The sequence below is a fragment of the Benincasa hispida genome, chromosome 7, assembly GCF_027475165.1.
Source record: "Benincasa hispida cultivar pf3 chromosome 7, pf3_genome.v1.1, whole genome shotgun sequence".
NCBI classification, from domain to species: domain Eukaryota; kingdom Viridiplantae; phylum Streptophyta; class Magnoliopsida; order Cucurbitales; family Cucurbitaceae; genus Benincasa; species Benincasa hispida.
The window spans coordinates 45844921-45865464 of record NC_143484.1 but is presented as its reverse complement, the minus strand read 5'-3'; the positions used below and the strand labels follow the sequence as shown (position 1 = coordinate 45865464).

At 29.9% G+C, this 20544-nt stretch overlaps 1 protein-coding gene across 1 annotated transcript; it reads right to left on the bottom strand.

Moving 5' to 3' along the window:
* Positions 1-12715: 12715 nt before the first annotated feature.
* LOC120081360 (uncharacterized) lies at positions 12716-16479 on the bottom strand. The gene is made up of 2 exons (XM_039036152.2): positions 16259-16479; positions 12716-14789 (listed from the first exon to the last, which is right to left on the bottom strand). The coding sequence occupies exon 2, from the start codon at positions 14770-14772 to the stop codon at positions 12835-12837; it is 1938 nt and encodes a 645-aa protein (XP_038892080.1). The 5' UTR covers positions 14773-14789; positions 16259-16479; the 3' UTR covers positions 12716-12834.
* Positions 16480-20544: the final 4065 nt, after the last annotated feature.

Below are 20544 nucleotides of genomic sequence, written 5' to 3'. Positions count from 1 at the left end.
TGACTCCATTTTGCCGACTTTCTAAAAAAATAAAAGATTACTTTTCAACATACCTATATCTTTTGGAGCTTTCAAAAAGGAAAGAAATTATTCTTCTGAACTTGGGACCCTCTGAAAAGGATTATTCCTATGAAGTTAGGACCCTCACGTAAAACATTTCTATATTGAAAACAAAATGTGAAACTGAAGATTGAAGTTTCTAATTTAAGATATGTCAATTAGGTAAGTTGGATGATTTTATATTTAAGGAACTGAATGACCATTTATTGAGGGGCAAAATGGTATTTTCACGCGATGAGTTCCTCCACTTAAAGACTGAAAAGATGGGAAAAAAGGCTAAAAAAAAGTAGATTTTAAAAATGTGATTACTGTTGAATTGGAAAAAACTTTTTGGGTCAAAATCGGCAATTTTCCAAAGTCTTGTTGATTAATATTTTTTATCTGGATTTCTTTATTATTTTTAAATGACTATTTTGAATAAATAAGACTCCATTTGGTGACCATGTTGTTTTTTTTTTTTTTTTTTAATTAAGCTTATGGATACTACTTTCATCTCCAAGTTTCTTCATTTGTTGTCTACTTTTCATCAATGATTTAAAAAATCAAGCCAAATTTTGAGAAATAAAAAAAAAGTAGTTTTCAAAAAGTTGTTTCTATTTTTGGAATTTGGCTAAGAATTTAACCATTATCCTTAGGAAAGATGCAAATCATTGTAAGAAATGTGATGATATAAGCTTAATTTTAAAAAATAAATAAATAACCAAATGGTTATCAAACGGGACCTAAATTAACTTATGACCTTTTATAAAAGAAAATATTACTTTACTTTTGATATATTGATGATTTAAAAACTTACAATCTTTTTCGTGATTTTATATATGTAATTGAGTGCAAGTTATAAACTGGATTGTCATTATTATTATTATTATTTTCCAAATAGGTGCAATTATCAACTAAATCGTAGGTTTTATTCAAAAAAAAATTATTTAAGGAGTTTATTCCATTAGTATAAACATCGAAGACATTTAATTTTATATATGTTGTGAAATTGAAACTAAAAAACATAATTGATGTATTTTAAAAGCTTAAGACTAAATAGACACAAAATAGAGTGGAATGAAGTTTGTAATTTAACCTTACATTTAATTATATATATGTTGTGAAATTGAGGAGCACAACGGATATGGAGAAAATATAATATAATAATATATAAATATAATATAATATAAGAATAAAATAAAATAACTAAAATTATGAAAATTTAGTGGAAATTTGAAGTGGATTTGTCACCAATGTGTGTGATTTTAAGATCCACCAAATGTCACTATTTATAGGCAAAGTTGCAAGTAGGATGTGGTCTTACATGGACACCAAGCATGAATAACTATAAGACACATGGACAATATGAAGATTGACACATGGCTTTTAGGACACTAAGCAATGAGCATTTATTTATTTGTAGTTATTTACGATTTTGACCTTAGGGTTTAGAGTAGTGCGCTATATAAACTCTCTAACCCTAGAGGCGCCGTTATGATGTAATTTCTAAAAACATTCTCTCAAATAATATTGTTCTCCCTCTGCCCGTGGACGTAGCTAACACACTGTTAGTGAACCATGTATATCTGTGTATCGATCTTCTCTATCTCTACGTTCCTTTTTGTGTTCTTTAATTGTCGATTTCGTAACCATCATAATATTTATAATACTTTTCCTTCGATGCCTAAAATATGCCTAGTTAAAACCTTACTAGGAAAAACCCAACGGGAAAAAACCTAGTAAAGGAAAAAGATTACATATTTCATATAATATATACTTCTAAAAGAATACAATATATTTACTCCCTCTCATGAAAACGTCACTTAAGAACTCTAAGTCGCCGCATTCCAATGTTGTGCACCAATTTTTCAAAAGTTGAGGTTGATGATGCCTTTGTAAATAAGTATGTCAGGTTATCATTCGAACAAATTTGTTGTATAATGATGTCGCCATTTTCTTCAAGATCATGAGTGTAGAAAAGTTTTGGTGAAATATGTTTTGTTCTATCTCCTTTAATATACCCTTTTTTGATTTGGGCTATACAAGCTGTGATGTTTTCGTATAATATTGTTAAAAGATTTTTATTAGAAGACAAGCCACATGTTTCACGAATGTGTTGAGTTATTGATCTTAGCCATACACATTCTCGACTAGCTTCGTGAATTGCAAGAATTTCAGCATGATTTGAAAAAGTGGCCGTTATGGTCTGTTTCATCAATCGCCTGATAAAGTAATTTCTCTATATGTGAATAGATAACCTGTTTGAGATCTAGCTTTGTGTGGATTAGATAAATATCCAGAATCTACATAACCAGGCTACCAGCTAAGTCAAAATTTGGTTTATTTCAATAAAACAAACTCATATCGATTGTTCCTTGAAGATAACAGAGTATATGTTTAATTCTATTCCAATGTCTTTTTGTAGGAAAAAAACTATATATAGCTAATAAATTTACTGAAAATGCAATATATGGTATTCTATTATTAGCAAGATACATAAGTGCACCAATTGCATTAAGATATGGTACTTCAAGACTAAGAAGTTCATTATTGTCTCGAGGTCGAAATATATCTTTCTTTATATCCATGAACAGACTTCCATTGGAATATTTAATGGATATGCTTTGTCCATATAAAATCTTTTCAAAATCTTTCCTATATAAGTTGACTGATGAATAAATATTCCATCAGTTAAATGCTTAGTTTGCAAACCAAGGCAAAATTTTGTTTTTCTGAGATATTTCATCTTAAATTCTTTCTTAAGATATTCTATTGCATTTGAAAGCTCTTCAAAAGTTCCAATTATATTTAAGTCATCAAGATATACAGTTATAATAGCAAATTTTGATTGTGATTTCTTTATAAGAACACATGGACATATTGGATTATTTTGATATCCTTCTTTAATTAAATATCCACTTAGGTGATTATACCACATCCGTCCTGATTGTTTCAATCCATATAGTGATATCTGTAACTTTATTGAATACAATTGAATTTGATGTATATGTTTCAGGTATCTTAAATTCTTATGGGATTCTCATATAAATATCATTATCAAGAGATCCATATAAATATGTTGTGACTACATCCATAAGATGCATATCTAGGCTTTCATACACAGTCAGGCCAATTAAATATCTTAGTGTAATTGCATCCACCACTGGAGAATATTCTCCTCATAATCAATACTAGGTCTTTGTGAAAAAACCTTGTTCAATTACTCTTGCTTTTTATCTTATGACCTCATTATTTTCATTTCTTTTTCTCATAAAAACCCATTTGTATCCCACAGGTTTGACACCTTGTGATATTCATACTATTGGTCTAAACACCTGCCATTTTGAAAGTGAGTTTAATTCTGCCTTGATTGCTTCTTTCTACTAAAGCCAATCTTTTTTATGTCAACATTCTTCAAAAAAATTTAGTTCAGGATCCTTATTTTCAGATACAATATCAAGAGCAATATTATATGCAAAAATGTTGTCAATAACTACATTAGTTTGATTCCATCTTTTTCTTGTCATGACATAGTTTATTGAAATCTCATTATTATCTTTAGGTATTTCACCTTCCTCACTAATCATGTCGAGGATTTCAGGTATTTACATCCTCAACCAAGTCTTTTTTACTATTAATTATTTTTTCGTTTTCAAGGATTTTTATCTTTGGAACCCACTGGTCTATCACTCTTCTAGCGTGTTCCAGACTCATTAGTGACGACTTGTTATGTTGGGATATTAATTTTTTATGGAACATTTGTTGCTGGTATATGTGACTTAGTTACTTTCTTTGCATCTATAAATGCATATGGTAATTAATTTGCTATATTTTGTACATGAATTATTTTCTGAACTTTAAGTTCACATTGATCTGTAAGGAGATCTAAATGAGACAATGACGATGAATTCCATGTAATTTATTTTTCCAATTTCTTAATGCCCCCTAATGTTGAAAATTTTGTCCCATTAAAATGGCAATAAGCAAATTGTATAGTAAATACATCACCCGTCAGGGCTTCAAGATATTTAATAATTGATGGAAAATTATATCCAACATATATTCCTACCATCTTTTAAGGATCCATCTTAAAGAGTTGTGGTGGAGCAATTGGAACATATACTGTACATCCAAAGATTCTCATATGGGAAATAATAGCTCATGACCACAAGATAATTGTAATGATGAATACTTATGATAAACTATTGGCCTAATGCGTACAAGTAACGTTGCATGCAAAATAGCATGTCCCCATACAAATGAAAGAAGCTTAGCTCTCATAAGTAATGGTCTTGCAATTAATTGCAAACGTTTTATAAATGATTATGCTAAACCATTTTGTGTATGAACATGAGCTACATGATGTTCAACACTTACCCATGTTCAACATTTATCCCAATCGACATACAATAATTATCAAAAGCTTGTGATGTAAACTCACCATCTTTATCAAGACGAATGATCTTAATTGTATAATTAGAAAATTGTGCGCTTAACTTAATTATTTGAGTAAGTAATCTTGCAAATGCAAGATTTCGAACTTGATAATAAGCACATGTGTGACCATCTACTAAATGCATATATTAATATCATAAAATATCTAAATGGTTTAGTTGGTGGGTTAATAAGTTCACATATATCACCATGAATTTGTTCTAAAAATGCAGGTGGTTCAGTTTTCACTTTACCTGGTGATGGTCTAATTATTAGTTTTCCTTGAGAGCAAGCATCACATGATAATTCATTAGGTTGAAGAATCTTCTGGCTCTTCAATGGGTGTCCATTTTAATTCTCGATAATTCTTCTCATCATTATAGACCTTGGATGACCCAATCTATCATATCAAATAGTAAATATATCGGGATTCATGAACTTCAAATTCATCGTTGCATATGTTTCAATTACTCAAATATGAGTATAATACAATCCATAAGATAAATCAGACAACTTTTCCAATATACATTTTTCATTTGATAATATAAAGATAATATATAGATATTCCACATTATTTTTACTATCAGTCTCAATATGATAACCATTGCAACGTATATCTTTAAAACTTAGAAGATTTCTCTTTGATTGACTAGAGAACACTGCATTGTCAATAGTAAATTTTGTTCCTTTAGGAAAAATATATTTGCTTTCTAAAACCTTCAATCAAGTTTGCAAAACCCGATATTGTATTTACTTTTGCTTTCAGCATTGTCAATTTAGAAAAGTATTTTTTATTTGTAAGTATTGTCTGTATAGTTATATTGTCTGCTAGACATAAATCTTCTTTACTTATTTTTTTAATCACCCAACATATAAAATGATCCACGTTTCTTCATAAAAGAAAATAATTACAATAAGAAAAATAACACTTGAAATATACAAAAGTTACTAAAAAAACACGAAGATAGATAAAAGAAAACAACAACATTAAGTCTAGATATTCTCAAAGTCAAAAGAAACACTTGAAGCTCCATCAACTGTGCCAATATTCTCTTCGGGAGACTCAAAGAAGTTTGCCACATCCAAATTGTCATATGGAAGGGTCAAATATGTCATTATCCTAGTATGCAAAATTTGCTTCTACATTTTTCTCTATTCCTTTAGGGAGGCTTGATAAAGGTCAACTAAGTGTTTTGACGTATGACAGATACGTGACCAATGCCCAGTCATTCCGCATCGGAAGCATTTATTTTCAACACTCTTTGAATTCTTATATTGTGGAGCTTTTCCTTTGTGATAATCATTTTGTTTGATCCTTTTGAAATTTGAGTGATTTGAATGACCACCAAGAAAATAACAATTATTTCTTCCTCTGCCACGGTCACAACCTCGACCACGAACACGAGCTCGACCACGATTATTAATATTCACAGCATTCACTTTAGAGACTGGTGTTGTCCTAATTGATCGAGATTCGTGGTTCTTTATCAATAACTCGTTATTTTGTTTGCCACTAGAAGACATGAAACTAGTTCAGAATATTGTTTAAAACCTTTCTCTTGATATTGCTATCGTAGGAGCATATTTGAGATATGAAATGTAAAAAATGTCTTCTCTAACATATCAACATCAGTCTTTTTCTCTTCACATAACAACAATTTTGAACTAATTTTAAATAATGCGAAATTGTAATCACTTACTGATTTAAAATCTTGTAACCTTAAATGCATCCACTCATAAGGAGCTTTAGGAAGAATAATTGTTTTTTTATGATCATACCTTTCTTTCAAATTTTTCCACAAGATACAAGGATCTTTTATTGTAAGATACTTCATTTTTAATCTCTCGTGGAGATGATGATGAAGAAAAATCATAGTTTTTGCTTTGTCCTGACTGGATGTCGTATTTTCTTCTTTAATTGTTTCTCCCAAGTTCATAGCATCTAGATGAATTTCGACATCGAGCACCCATGACCAATAATTATTGTCATTAATGTCAAGGGTTGTGAATTCTAATTTTGTAAGGATTGTCATGGAAATACTATCACAAAATATTGTATTTATATTAGAAATTTAATATGTACTAAATATGCAAAATAACATTTAATTTATTAATTATAATAAAAAGAAAAAAAACCGACCTACCTTTAAGACCTACCTTCAGCAATGGAGGCAATAAGAGCTCGTGCTGATAAGGTATTGTGAAATTTAGGAGCACAATAGAACACAACAGATATGGAGAAAATATAGTATAATAATAATAAATGAATGAAATGAAATAATCAAAATTATGAAAATTTGAAGTGGATTTCTCACCAATGTGTATGATTTTAAGATTTACCAGATGTCATTATTTATGACAAGTAGGATGTAATACTACAAGACACATATGAACAACATGAAGACATGACTTTTAGGACACTAAGCAATAAGCATTTATTTATTATTATTATATTTTTTAGGTTAAATTACAAGTTTGACCTTAAAACTTTAAGATTTATGTTTACTTGATGGCTTTCAATTTTGTATCCAGTTATTTGTTAGATATCCAATACAATCATAAATTTACAACTTTTTTTCTAAGTACAATAATTGCAGAGTGGAGAATTGAACCTCTGACATCTAGAGACGATATGCATGTCAATACTATTGAGCCAACAATAAATTTACAATTGAATGTCTAATAAATTCATAAATTATATATAAAAGAGTTTAAATGTGTAATTTAAACAAATTAATAATATATACATGAAAATAAATTATTTATTATAAATATGATAATTTTATAAATGTCCATGCATAACCTCCATAGGATAAAACTCATTCATTAACCTCTCCAATTAATCTTCATAATTATCTTGTCCCGTCTTTATGTTTCATTCTTGTAACCACCTCAATTGTGTATAATACATATATTAAAATAGAGAGAAGAGAAGAACATAAGAGAGAAATGGAGAGAAGAAAGTAGAGAACATATGTATTATACTCAATTGAGGTGGTTACAAGAATGAAACATAAAGACGGGACAAGATAATTATGAGGATTAATTAGTAACCATCTCAATTGAGTATAATACATTTGTTCTTCTCTTCTCTCTATTTTATAACACATTATCAGCACGAGTTTCTACTACTGAAATATTTGTAGAGGTTGGAGTTGGTTCACTAGAACACCAAGAATGTTAAAGACCCACTTGAATTATCTACATATTTTCAAGATATTTAAAACTAAAATTCGAGGAAGGTGAATATTCTATTCTAATCATATGTGTGATTTATATGTTTGAAAGTTGATTGCTAAAATATATTTAATATTAGATTTTACATTTGATCTAAGAAAATTGTAAAACTCATCCAAAGTTTTATGTGAGCATTAGAACTATAATCTTTAGTAGTGGCTTGAAGCATTTATGAGTTTTTTTTTTTTCTTTTGTAGTCTTATTTGCAATTTTGGTTTACATCCTTTGTTGGTTAATTTAAGTCTTTGCATTTTTGGTTGGCTTATTATAAAATTAAAGGACAATCTTTTATAACTATCAATTACTTTGTATTTAAGTGAATTAGACTATTGTTTTCCTCCAAGTTTCTCAAGCATATTGAATTTGTTTAGACATATATTTTTTGAACTCCAAACCCAGTCTCCAAAAATTCACACACTGTATATGTGCATGGGTCTTCATCACAATTTGTTTGCATTGATGGTGAGTATTTAATGAATTATGGGTAAAAGTTAAATTGTTGAGTAATAAGATTTAGGTTTGAGAAACTCAAATAACCTTATTTTGAGTGATCCAAAATAGAAAAGATATTGAAAATAAAATATTTCTTGACTTTAAATTTTTAGTTAAGTTTTATATGGATATATGATATATAATTTTATATGTATGTTTAAAATTGTTGTATAAAATAGACTGTGTGTGTGGGCTACGTGTATGTGCGTGTGCGTATGCGTGTGCGTGCGCGTGCATGAGCATACGTGCGTGCGTGCATATGTGTGTTCCAAATAATATAATATCATTCCCTGAAGTGTATGTTCCAATTTTTAATCATTAATGTTGGAATCATGTTAATAAAGGAAAAAGTAATTATTCTATTAAAACCATACACATATATAATGTTTTGAAGGAAAATTTCATTTTTCAAATGTGATGCAAAAGAGACGATAATCTTGTACCTGTCGTACAATAAGAATTAAAATCCTTATTAATGAAAAAGAAACGATGTGTGGAGGCAAACTTTGAGCATTTATTTGAATCTCTTCATTAGAATCTCGTGAAAAGATTATTATTGTTTTTGAAAACTTGTATATGAGATATTTGGATTTCTTTTAAATCTCCGGAAGAGAATAAAAATAGATAATATTTATGTTTTGTATAGTATATCTATGCATATTATACTTAAAAGTAGACAATATGTTTTCAAAAATTCAAATGCTTGAAGCGAAAAATCAAATATGATATAAAGTCCTGTAGACTTGATTAAAGATTTCGAAAAAGAAAACAATATTTTGACAGAAGAGCAAAATTGGCAATTGATATACTTTATTCTCTTGTAAATCAAAGAGAAGTTTAGTAAATTTGGAAGGTATACGTTGTAATAGATATTATCTAGAAAGATTGATAATAAGAATAATATATGGTATTTATTTGCTATATCTATTATGTCTTCTATGGGAAGTGCATATAGAAAAGTCATGTTTTTCTTCGAATTTGTATTCACACATATTTGTGTAGTTGAAATATATGCAACAATGAACCTGAAGTTCATTGATTCAAATATATTTTCCTTTGACATAATGAGTCATTTTGGGTCAATAGTGAAAATAATTACAGAAAATATACATTGACATCTATTGAAGAACTAAAAGGTTATTCCATCTAATAAATTGGCATGGTGTCATGTTCTCAAGAGACCAATTATCAAACTTTCACTAGCTAAAATTGAAATTTAACTTTTTCTACTTTTGGAATAGATTCATGATTTTATAATTTTTGTTGGCGCATCCAGTTGATGGTCACATACATACTTATTATTTTGTTTTGATAATGCTAGTGAGTTTGCATTCCAAAAATTTGATAATTGATTGGGATAAGTGTTGAATATCCCGTAGCTTATGTTCAAATATCAAAACTTCTAGGTCAAGATATGTTATTGTGTATACTCGACCAATGACTAATGAGCTTATGGCCAGAAGCCAAATATATTTAATCAAGGTATGCAGTGAATATTTTGTTCCACAACAACAATTAAGATGATGAACAATTAAAATTTATGTTGAAATTGAATTTACATCACTTAATTACTTTGAACTTATGACAGGTGAAGTATTTACTACACAATTTAATTGTTATTAATAAGACAAAATTTTCATCTTTAGAGGGAGGAATTAAAGAAATGTTGGAAAAATAAATTGATTAAAATACATAAATTATCTTGTTTTGATCATCATACATACCACTTTGAACCAGAAATTCAAAAGATAATTCATTTGTAAAATATTGTAAATTAATGCTAGATGCATTTACAGAACATTTATTGTTGCAAGAAAATGACTAAATTATAAAAAAATGGTTGTAAATATACCATCTAGAATTGATATCCAAATGCGACTAGTTGTCAATACTAATGAGTCTGCAACATGCTTGAAGTGTGATAGATAAATGGGTTCAAAGATAAAGATCCTCGGAAAATAAGTAGTTAATCAATGACTCAGTTAAGAATATAGATACTTCAGAAGAAATCCTAAATATGAGTACTCATGAGAATCTTGAAGTAAATAAGGATAATAAAGAGATCTCGATAAATTATATGTTAGGACAAGAAAAGATGAAACCATACTTAAATAAGTAAACAACATTTTTGCATACTAATGTTGCTCACGATGTTATTTATGAAAATGAGTATTACATACTCAAATACATTGAGAAATGTCATGACATAGAAATGATTGACTTATGTGGAAAGAAACAATCTAACAGAAATAAATTCATTTTCCAAATCGTGGGAACTAGTAGTTCAACATTAGAGAATGTCAAATATTTGGGGTACAAGTGAGTATTTGTAAGAAAAACAAATAGAGTGGGGTCGCAATATATAAAGCGAGAGAAGTTCTACAATAATTATCGCAAAGAACTGGTATTTATTATGAGGAGACATATTATCCTATGGTAGATACAATACCATGAGATATTTAATTTATCTAACTGTGTATAAAAAACTTAACATGCATCTTATAGATATAGTTAGTACATTTATATGAATCCATTAATAATATATCCTTAAAGGATTAAAGGTACCAAAATCATATAAGTAAAATATTAGAGAATGATATATATATATATATATATATATATATATATATATATCATAGAAATTTTTATAAAACATTCCGGATGAATGTAACATAATCATCTTATTAAATATTTGATGATACGAGGGTATAAAAAGAACCCTATTTGTCCATATGCTTTTATAAAGAAATCGCAACATGAGATTTACTATATATATATATATATATCGATGATGAGTAGAAACTCTTGAAATATTTCAAAGACAATAGAGTTTCTTAAGAAATAAATTGAGATGATAAGTTTTGCCTTAGCCTGCAAATAAAGTATAAACATATGAAATTGCATCAATTTATACATAAAAGATCTTATATGAACCAATTACATTACCATAATGGTTCATTCACTTAGTGTAAAAAAAAAATTATATCATCTGATATAAAAAAGATAATGAATAACCATAATTTTAAGAAATAAGTGCACTTATATCTTTACTAGTCTATACGCTACCTATCATAGCATGAATATAATATTTTTCCAAATAAAGATATTGGAGTAGGGTTAAACATATGTTATGTTTTTATTTGAAAATTAGTTTATATTGATTTATTTTATTCTTATAAATCTAATTGTGATCTAGTTGATTGTGAAAATGCAAGTTACTTATCTAACCTGTTAGAACTAGATCTTAAACAGGTTACTTAGTACATAGAGAAGATTTTTTTATATCATGATAGCTAATGAAGCATATCATAACAACTATTTTAAATCATGTTAAAATCTTGATGATGTACGAGGCTAGCCAATAGTATTCTTATATGAAGATGATAAAGTATAAAGTATTGACATCACTATTTAACAAATTTCTTTAAAAGACGACTTGGGAGACTTATTGGCGAAGGTGTTACCTGCAACAACATTTGAGAAGTTAAACACGCAACACTTATATGTGACAACCAAGAATATCAAGTGATGTTTTCATGAGGGGGAGTAAATATGATGCACTCTTTCTCCCTTAACCATGGTTTTGTCCCACTGGATTTTTCTAGCAAGACTTTTAATGAAGCAGTTATTAAAATATATGAATGATGTACTATTTTTCCTTCACTAGGTTTTTATCTCATTGGATTTTTTCTAGTAAGGTTACGAAGCATATATTCTATACTAAGTATGATAATTATATAGATATCCATGCATAACCTCCGTAGGTTAAAACTCATCCATTACCCTCTCCAGTCAATCCACATAATTGTTTTGTCTACTGTTTATGTTTCATTCTTGTAACCACCATTTTCACTTTATAAATAGAGGTTGTAGAGATCATTTGAAAACACACCTCTATATATGTTATTTACTTTTTTTTCTCTCAATTTCTTTCTTACTTACTTATATTTGTTCTCTCCTCTGTATTTTATAAGATTATTTATACTTTATATATCATGATTAAATATAAAAAGATGAATAGGCAATCATCAACATGTGGTTACAATATGTGAAATAACCATTAGACCTCTAACCTTGAATCTCAAACCAACAAATTGATTAAAAAAAATAATAATAATAAACAAATAAATAAATAATAATAAAATAAAAAAAATAAAGAAAATCATTTTAATAAAATCTTAATGTGATAAAACTGATAAAAAAATTATAGAAATCTATCGATTACAAATAGTTTGACATTTTCTCTACCAATAAAAATTTCCAATAGTTTGACATTTTCTCTACCAATAAAAATTTCCATGGATAAAACATATAAATTACTCAATTTGGTGATCACTAACTTTTTTTGGCCGTAACCAATTGACCTAATACTCAAATTGAGGTTCTAATTTATCAGGTTATATTAAATGAAAGGCATGGTTTTTTATCTAAATAATAATAATATAAGGTAATATTAAAACTAGGGAGCTGATAAAGAAAACATTCAAGGCAGAGGAGGAGAAACACAATAAGATTATTAGCCACACTAGTTGATGCACCTTCTTTCATTTGGCAAACTACAAATAAACAACAGGGAAAGTCCATAGTAACAACAATCAGGCACACATGTTTACACTTATATCTCCCCAAAACCTAAGGAAATGGAGATGTAACAAGCTGCCTGGGTGCACTGAATAGATCATTTCCTGCAAAAGGTGAAGTCCAATCGCGCAATCCACCTGAACCTGACACATCTTTTACACCTCCCCCCCCACCCTGCATCCCAAGTTCACACAGCCTCATTCCAGAACCGTTCCTCAACGAGGATGAAAATCCTGGAGACATCTCGCTCGATCGCGAACTCGGGCTATGCAGAGTCCAGTCTATTCTGTCGTAATCGCAGTACGGCATCAACCCTCCGATATTCCAGTCCATCTGTGACAATAACCCTGTCGTTTGTGCTGATGATCCTTGGCTGAGGTTTGAACTCGATCCATAGGAAGATGGGACTGCAAATGAAGATAGAGTTCCACCACCAGCTTTCCACAAACTTTGCGCTTCGGAAGGAAGCGAGTGCGACGAAGCCGCATTCTCTTTCGCCCACGATACATCTAGCCCTGACGATAGCATTTCAACTGGACCAGACATGAATTGTGGTTGATTATGAACAACCTGATGGTAGATCTGTTCTAGCCTTCTATTTTCTGCACCAAGGATCATCCTGCTATGGTTGTGCAACAATTTGTCACTTGAGATTATATTTTTTATAGTTGGAGCATTGTTTGAATACCATGGAGTTGTTCCAGGAAGCATGGGACTGGAAACTGAGTTTTGCAAACCATTTATGGATTGAGGCTGCTGCTGCATAAAAACAACTGGCTCTACTGGCTGCTCCGGCATCTCTCGCCGAAGATTGATGGCTTCGTTTTTAGAAACACCAATTTGAGACTCTGCCCTTACATATGGATGAGAAGTAACTACAGGCAATGGTGGAATCAAAGTTGACGAAGAAAGGCCTGATCCTACAGCAGGCCACCTCTTCTCCCCTCCCCTTAGCAGTCTCGGTTGATCTGACGTCTTCAAAGACTGCTGTATGCTCCTATTGCCTGCTTCTAACCATGCTGGTACCGTCATTGCAGGACTATTATGGCTAAACTCTCGATCGTTTTTACTCAATTGCATTGTAAAGACTGGTGCAGACCCAGGCATTTCTTGAGCTCTTGCCATACTATTTGTTTCACCAACTACTTCGTGATTCGACTGACTGATAGATTCTTTCTGCTTTTGTTCTCTTAGAATGCCTTCCGCCTTATCAAGATCACCACCAGAAGCAACTACGGCTCTTTCAACCTCCTGCTTTGAGCATTTAAACTGTGCTTCAAGAGACGAAATATGAGCTAGTTCACTGCTAATATCAATCTTCAAGTTACTCCCACTCATAATATTAGCAGCGTCCTTGTTCCGGGGTTCTTCCTCGTTTACTTCAAAGAGCCAGGCGACTGATTCCTCTAGCTTACCCTCGTTTAATATTAGTGCCATGGTAGCTCTTTCCGGAGAGAACCCCATAGCAACCAGTTGCTGAGAAAGAGCTTCGAGCTTTCTAGACATTAGATAGCCTTTGCATCGTTCATGCAACTCCTGAGCCCGTTTCTCTTTCTGTCTCTGGTGTTTCTTCTCATTCTTTAGTCGAATCTTCTCCCGTTTCTCATGGTCACATCCAGATGTCCTCTCTTGCTGGTTCGAAGAATCAACTGTCTTCTCTTTTGGATCCTCCGACTCACCCGAGCAACTACCATTGTTAGAAGACAGATCAAAATCAGATGCTGTACCCCGTGGACTGCTTGAGTGGTCATCCACATCTTCCATGTTCTGGAAGTGACCATTGTCAGAGTGCAACGAGGAAGTGGTTAGTGTTGACGATATTTCAACCGTATGAACCACTTCATCAACTGGATTTTGAGCAGTGGTGGCTGCTGAACTCCTGTTTGAATTTTTAGAAGCAGAGGTTTTTGAAGCCTTCAGCTGTTTCTTAGAAGCAGCCCTTGCAGAAGACTTATCCTTGGAGGCGGACTTGGATTTTGACACCGGCATCTTCCAAGATCAAGTAACTATTGACAAGAAATTGGGAAACAATCATTCGGCTAACAATAATGTAAAAAAACAGAAACAGAACAAGTTACAACATGCATTGAACCAATGCTTAACATATGATTACATTTGCAAATTGATTGTACGGATAAGAGAGACAAAAACCTTTTCACATTCGCTGAATGAGAAGAGCCACAAACATTTCCATACAGTAAGGCCAGTTACTTTATAAATTAACTAGGGAAAAAATCACAAATGCAACAACTTCAAGAACTAATGAGTTTCATCCACCCATAGCAAGAGAACTAAAATGCACAACTAATGCTCTACAAGATGTAACCAAGCCGGTTACACAATCTCTTAGGAATTCTGAGGAAAACTAGCTTGACATAACTAACAAAATAGAAAAAATTGCATGCCATTGTTTATGAGAAACAACACCGCCATTTGCTCTAGTATTCTTTGTGTATATAATATAACCTAGAATTCATAACAGACATGCAATTACATCACAAGAAAAATAGTAAGATAAAAGATTATGGCATCTTCCCTTCCATCTAAAAGCATTTCCCTCCCTTTTTTTTTTCTTCACTATGGAAGATTTCGTGGACACCCAATTAATAACTTTCAGGATCGAAGGCAAAATGAGAAAGTGAGAAAAATAAATTTTCGATATGGAGAGATACCACAAACTATTCTGCACTCATGGAGCAAAACTCAGAAACACAAAATTCGATTCAGATGGAAAGATGATGAACGCAAAAACTTTTAATTCTTACATTGAATGTGATAAAAACGTAATGAGTTACAAAATATACAGACAACAAATGACTGTTTACGAATTCTGCATGTCATTGATTTAACATCAATTTCCCTGCATCTAAGAAATTAAAATACTTCCTCCACATCCAACCTCCACAAGAGTTTTGACGGCTTTTACAGGGAAAACGAAAAGAATTGCCAATCTATACTACGCTTTAGAAATGTTTAAATCAGAACAATTTATCCACCAAAAACGAACTCCAAAACCTAAGAATGATGAATCCGGAAACAAAACCCAGATCAATAAGGATCAAACAATTGGGGGAAAGAAAATCAACAATTCATGCACAAACATAGGAAGTGGAGAAACTGAGGACACATTAACAATTAGTCAAATTCCAAAATGAGACCCAAATCTTCGTTTTAACAAAAACAACAACAGATCAAAACTATCAACCGAAATCATTTCCCTACAGAACAGATCCAAGAATCCAGAGTCCAAATCCCCAATTCAATCAAACCCAACAAAGAAATCCAAAACACCGAATACCCAAGCCCCAACAAGAGATCTCCATTATCCAATCCAAAATTCAGAACAAACCCAGAAAAGAAAACACAAGAAAACACCAAAATGAAGAAAGAAACATCGAGATTCAACAGTACTAAAAGAAGATCGCAGATAAAGAACAAAAGAACATGATTGAAATAGAAGGATCTAGAAACTAACCAGTTAGAGAATTTTGTTGGGCAAAGGAGGGAGAGGAAGAGGAAGAGGAAGAGGAAGAGGAAGAGAGATGGGAAAATGGTGATGACGACAACCGGTATGAGGTCGCCTTCGTTGTCCTTTCTCTCTTTTTTAAGCTCTCTCGACCTTTCTTTGTCCCTTTCTGTTTTCTTTCCTTTCCTTTACTGTTTTCACGTTCTTCTTCTTCTTCTTCGTCCTTTTTCTTTTTTCTTTTTTTCCAATTTTTTCTTTTTTTCCTTTTTTTTTTTTCTCTTTGAATAAAATAAATTAATTAATTAACGATTTCTTTGGGTCAGTTTCGTACACGTGTGAGACAGAACGGTGGCGTCTGGATTTAAATGTCGGTTTGACATTCATAGATTTTTAAATTCTTTTTTTCTCTTTTTTTTTTAAAAAAAATAAATTTTGATGGATTTTCCTTTTTTTTTTTATTTTTTGGTTGAACTTTTTGGGTGAGATTCATTGCTCTTTTCTATTTGTTTTTTTGTTTAATTTCTAGAAGCGACCCCCTACTTGGATTTACAACTCAATGAATTTTTATTTTTATATAAAAATCATTTTATGTAAATATTAGAATCACAATAATATATGTATATATATTCCACAAATACATTCATATATTCGTAAATTGTTGGATTAAATATTAATTAATAAAATTTTAAAAAAATATAATTTTTCAAGTATTTTTAAGACTATTTTCAAATAAAGAAAAACGAATGAACTTAATTAAAATATATCAAAATATCACTCTCACTAACAGACGGTCTATCGCAGTCTATTAGTAATAGACAATGATATTTTGCTATATTTGAAAATATTTTCAACAATTTTATCATTTAAAATAATTATCATATTTTTTTAATTACATTTAAGATTAATTTTAAAATGTCACTTTGTAATAATTTAAAATTAATTAATAACCATTAAAGTTAAAGATTGAAAGCAAATATTTAATTAAAAATCGAGATTAAAAATATAAATGAAATTTAGGATCTAAATTCACAGAAAACTCAAATTTCAACTATTATAACATTTTGAAATTTAGATAAATTGAAATCAAATTTAAAATTCGAAGATTAAAATTATAATATTTTATAACATAGGATTAAATCGAAACTGGGCCTAAAATTTACTGGAAAATAATTAATATTTTTTTCTATTTCATTTTTTAACAATAATTTTTGTTGATTTTTTTATATAATATTTTGGGTGAGATTCATTGCTTGTATATATATAATTAGTAGAAAGTGACCCCCTACTTGGATTTAGAATTCAATGAATTGTTATATAGTAATCATTGTATGTAAATTACGACCACAATTAACGCAGTATAATTTATTGTGAGAGAGAAATAAGTCAAATGAGAGAATGATAAAAACTTCTTTCAAATGTAACACAGTATAAATTGGACACTCTGATGATAAAAATTGAACCTCAAATTTCTTCGAACCTCAAATTTTGAGGTCGATAGTATGAACATTATGTCAATTGAACTATACTTTTGCTGGTTTTGAGGACTCGATTTTTACAATTAAAAGTTTGAGAGTATAATTACTACTACCACTATATTTTAGGGTTTGTTTTTTTATAATTTACCCTAAACAAATTTATGAATTTTATATTACAAAATAATACATTTATGGATCATGTGGCAAAATATTAATGGAAGCAGTAATAGTTATGGTATTAAATTTTCTATATTCTATTTATATTTTCATGGACCAATTGGTGTGAAGTTTTTTTCTTAGTTTAACAATATTAGGATGGAGGATTAATTTACTAGTCGTTTGAACAATTGATTTCATTCCTTCGATTATATTTCAAGGTAGCTTTTAAAATAGGATATTGTGCTTTTATAAAAATCTATGAAATAAGAGTAAAATTATATTGTGCATTTCTGATCGCTTTCTTTGGCTGTTTTATCTTGGAGACGACATTGCATTTTTTAGACCTGTTTGCACACTTGGACAGAATCACTAAATGTCTTAAAGAAAGCAAGCTTCGCACTCAACCTATAACGAGTTTTTGTTTTGTAGGTTTTTACTCTTTGTTTGATCATCGTGTCTTGACCGTTTACTGTTTGTTTTGAGAGTTATGTCATTTCTAACAGAGACAAAGTTTGGATAAATTAATAAATAATTTGTTTTATTAATATTCTTTCACCCTACAAAAGGCCTTAGTTAGCTTTATTGATTTCTTTTTCATGAGATATTTAATGAAAATTCTAATTCTCAATAACTTAATCATTATAAGCGGTAAAGTGCATGAACTGATAATATATCTTTAACTCATATTAGGTTATATTTGAACACATAATATGTGATGTCTAAGTGAAGAAGTGATGTACGAATAAAATGATACTGATAGAGATCTGAGAATATGCAAGTAAAGTTAAGAAAGACTTAAAAAAAATTAATATTTACTAGAGATTTTCACATAAAAGACCTAAAGAATAGACATATATTACATTAATGTCATGCACATTTCATTTTTTTTACAAAATAGACCTATTGGCCTCCATATCTTCATTAATATTAGTGGCTTTTTATAATTTAGCTTTCACCTACATTATATATATATATATTTCTCTCTCCCATGCATATTCTCTTTCCCATACATATATTCTCTCTCTCATAATTCACATCCATTTCTTCCTCTCCCTCTCTTTTCTCCTTCCCCCTACATAATATTTATTGCAAGCGGTAGACGATAACGTGGGGCAAATTGATGGCTTAGCATGAGATGACACGAACGACTTGGGACGAATCGATGGCGTCGATGGTGTGGGGTGAATCGATGGTGACAAATTGAGCATATTTGGTCGACGACATGGCAGGACGAGCAAATTTTTTCAACGACAACGGGGAGAGAGATCCATGGCAACCATGTCGGAAAAAGAAGAAGAGATGAAGACGGAGAGTTATGTATTATAAACCTCCATATGAAGATAGACTTTATTTTTTTTTCTTATTTTTTTATATATAATGTGATATATATATGTACTTTTTTTAAGCTTTTGTAGGGAATTTGATATATACTATGGTATATGCATTCATTTATTTAATATAGACGAGTGTTTTTTTAGACTTATTGTATTATGATATATGTACTATGGTGTAAATGAAATTTATGAAGATTTATATACTGTTGTTCATATATTGGTTTATACTGTGTTTTATGTCAAACATTGAGTCAATCTCTAATTTATAAACTGTAGTATATTTCATATATTGATTAGAATATTTTTAAATACCTAACAAGGTGTATTTAAAATAATCATGAATCCGTCCAAATATTCTAAGGTATATTTAAAATAACCATTAATCTATAAAAAAAAAAAAAAAAACAATAAATTGATATGTAAAAACCAATGTAAATAAAAAATAAAATTTCATTAAATGCTTTTTTTTTTTTCAAATGGGAAAATAGAAAAAAATCAAATAAATACATGTTCTCTCTCCAATTGATAAATGAGAAAAACTAATATTAAATGCATTTTTTCTCTTTATAATAAATGTATTTTCTCTCTCCATCATTAAAGTAGCTTTGAAAATATATATATATATATATATATATATATATATATATATATATATATAACGAATACAAATAAATATAAAAAAGGGTAAAATCGTCCAAAAATAACACTAAAAAATCTTTTTTTAAAACAATCAAATTTAAAGATATTTATAAAAATATATGGCCAAAATATTTACTAAGAAGTTACACTTTCAGTTTGATGACCTAATCATAAGCCCTCGAAAGTTAGTTGTACTTGGTTTGGAGCAAGCTCGTGGAATCTTGAAATTTTTTTCTAGGAATCATATATGGTGAAGACAAAAAAAAATGTTGAAATGACCTGTGATTCATAGGTAAAATACATATTACTATTTTAAAAGTTAATTATTCGATACCTATTCTCCATCATTGTTCAACTAAAGAGGAAAATCAAATCCACCAAAAGTGGTTTAAGATTTATATTTAGAGCTTAGTTATAAGAACTCAATTAAAGAGTAGTTTGTGCACTTTACCATTTATCTTAATCAACCTATAACAACAATTTAATAATCTTAAAGATAATTGTTCAAGCACGATTAGCACTAATGATATGAATAGTGATAACAACAAAAAATGCTAATGTCTCCAATTTGTAAAACATTGGTAAAATATCGATATTGACGAATTATTCTAAAAAAAAAAAAAAGGAAAATGTAGTTCATAAGAAAAGGAATAAGAATATCATTCAAATATTAGAACATCTTGCTATG

Coding starts and splice junctions, on each gene's coding strand:
- LOC120081360 (XM_039036152.2), bottom strand. CDS start 14,772: ATGCCGGTGTCAAAATCCAAGTCCGCCTCCAAGGATAAGTCTTCTGCA.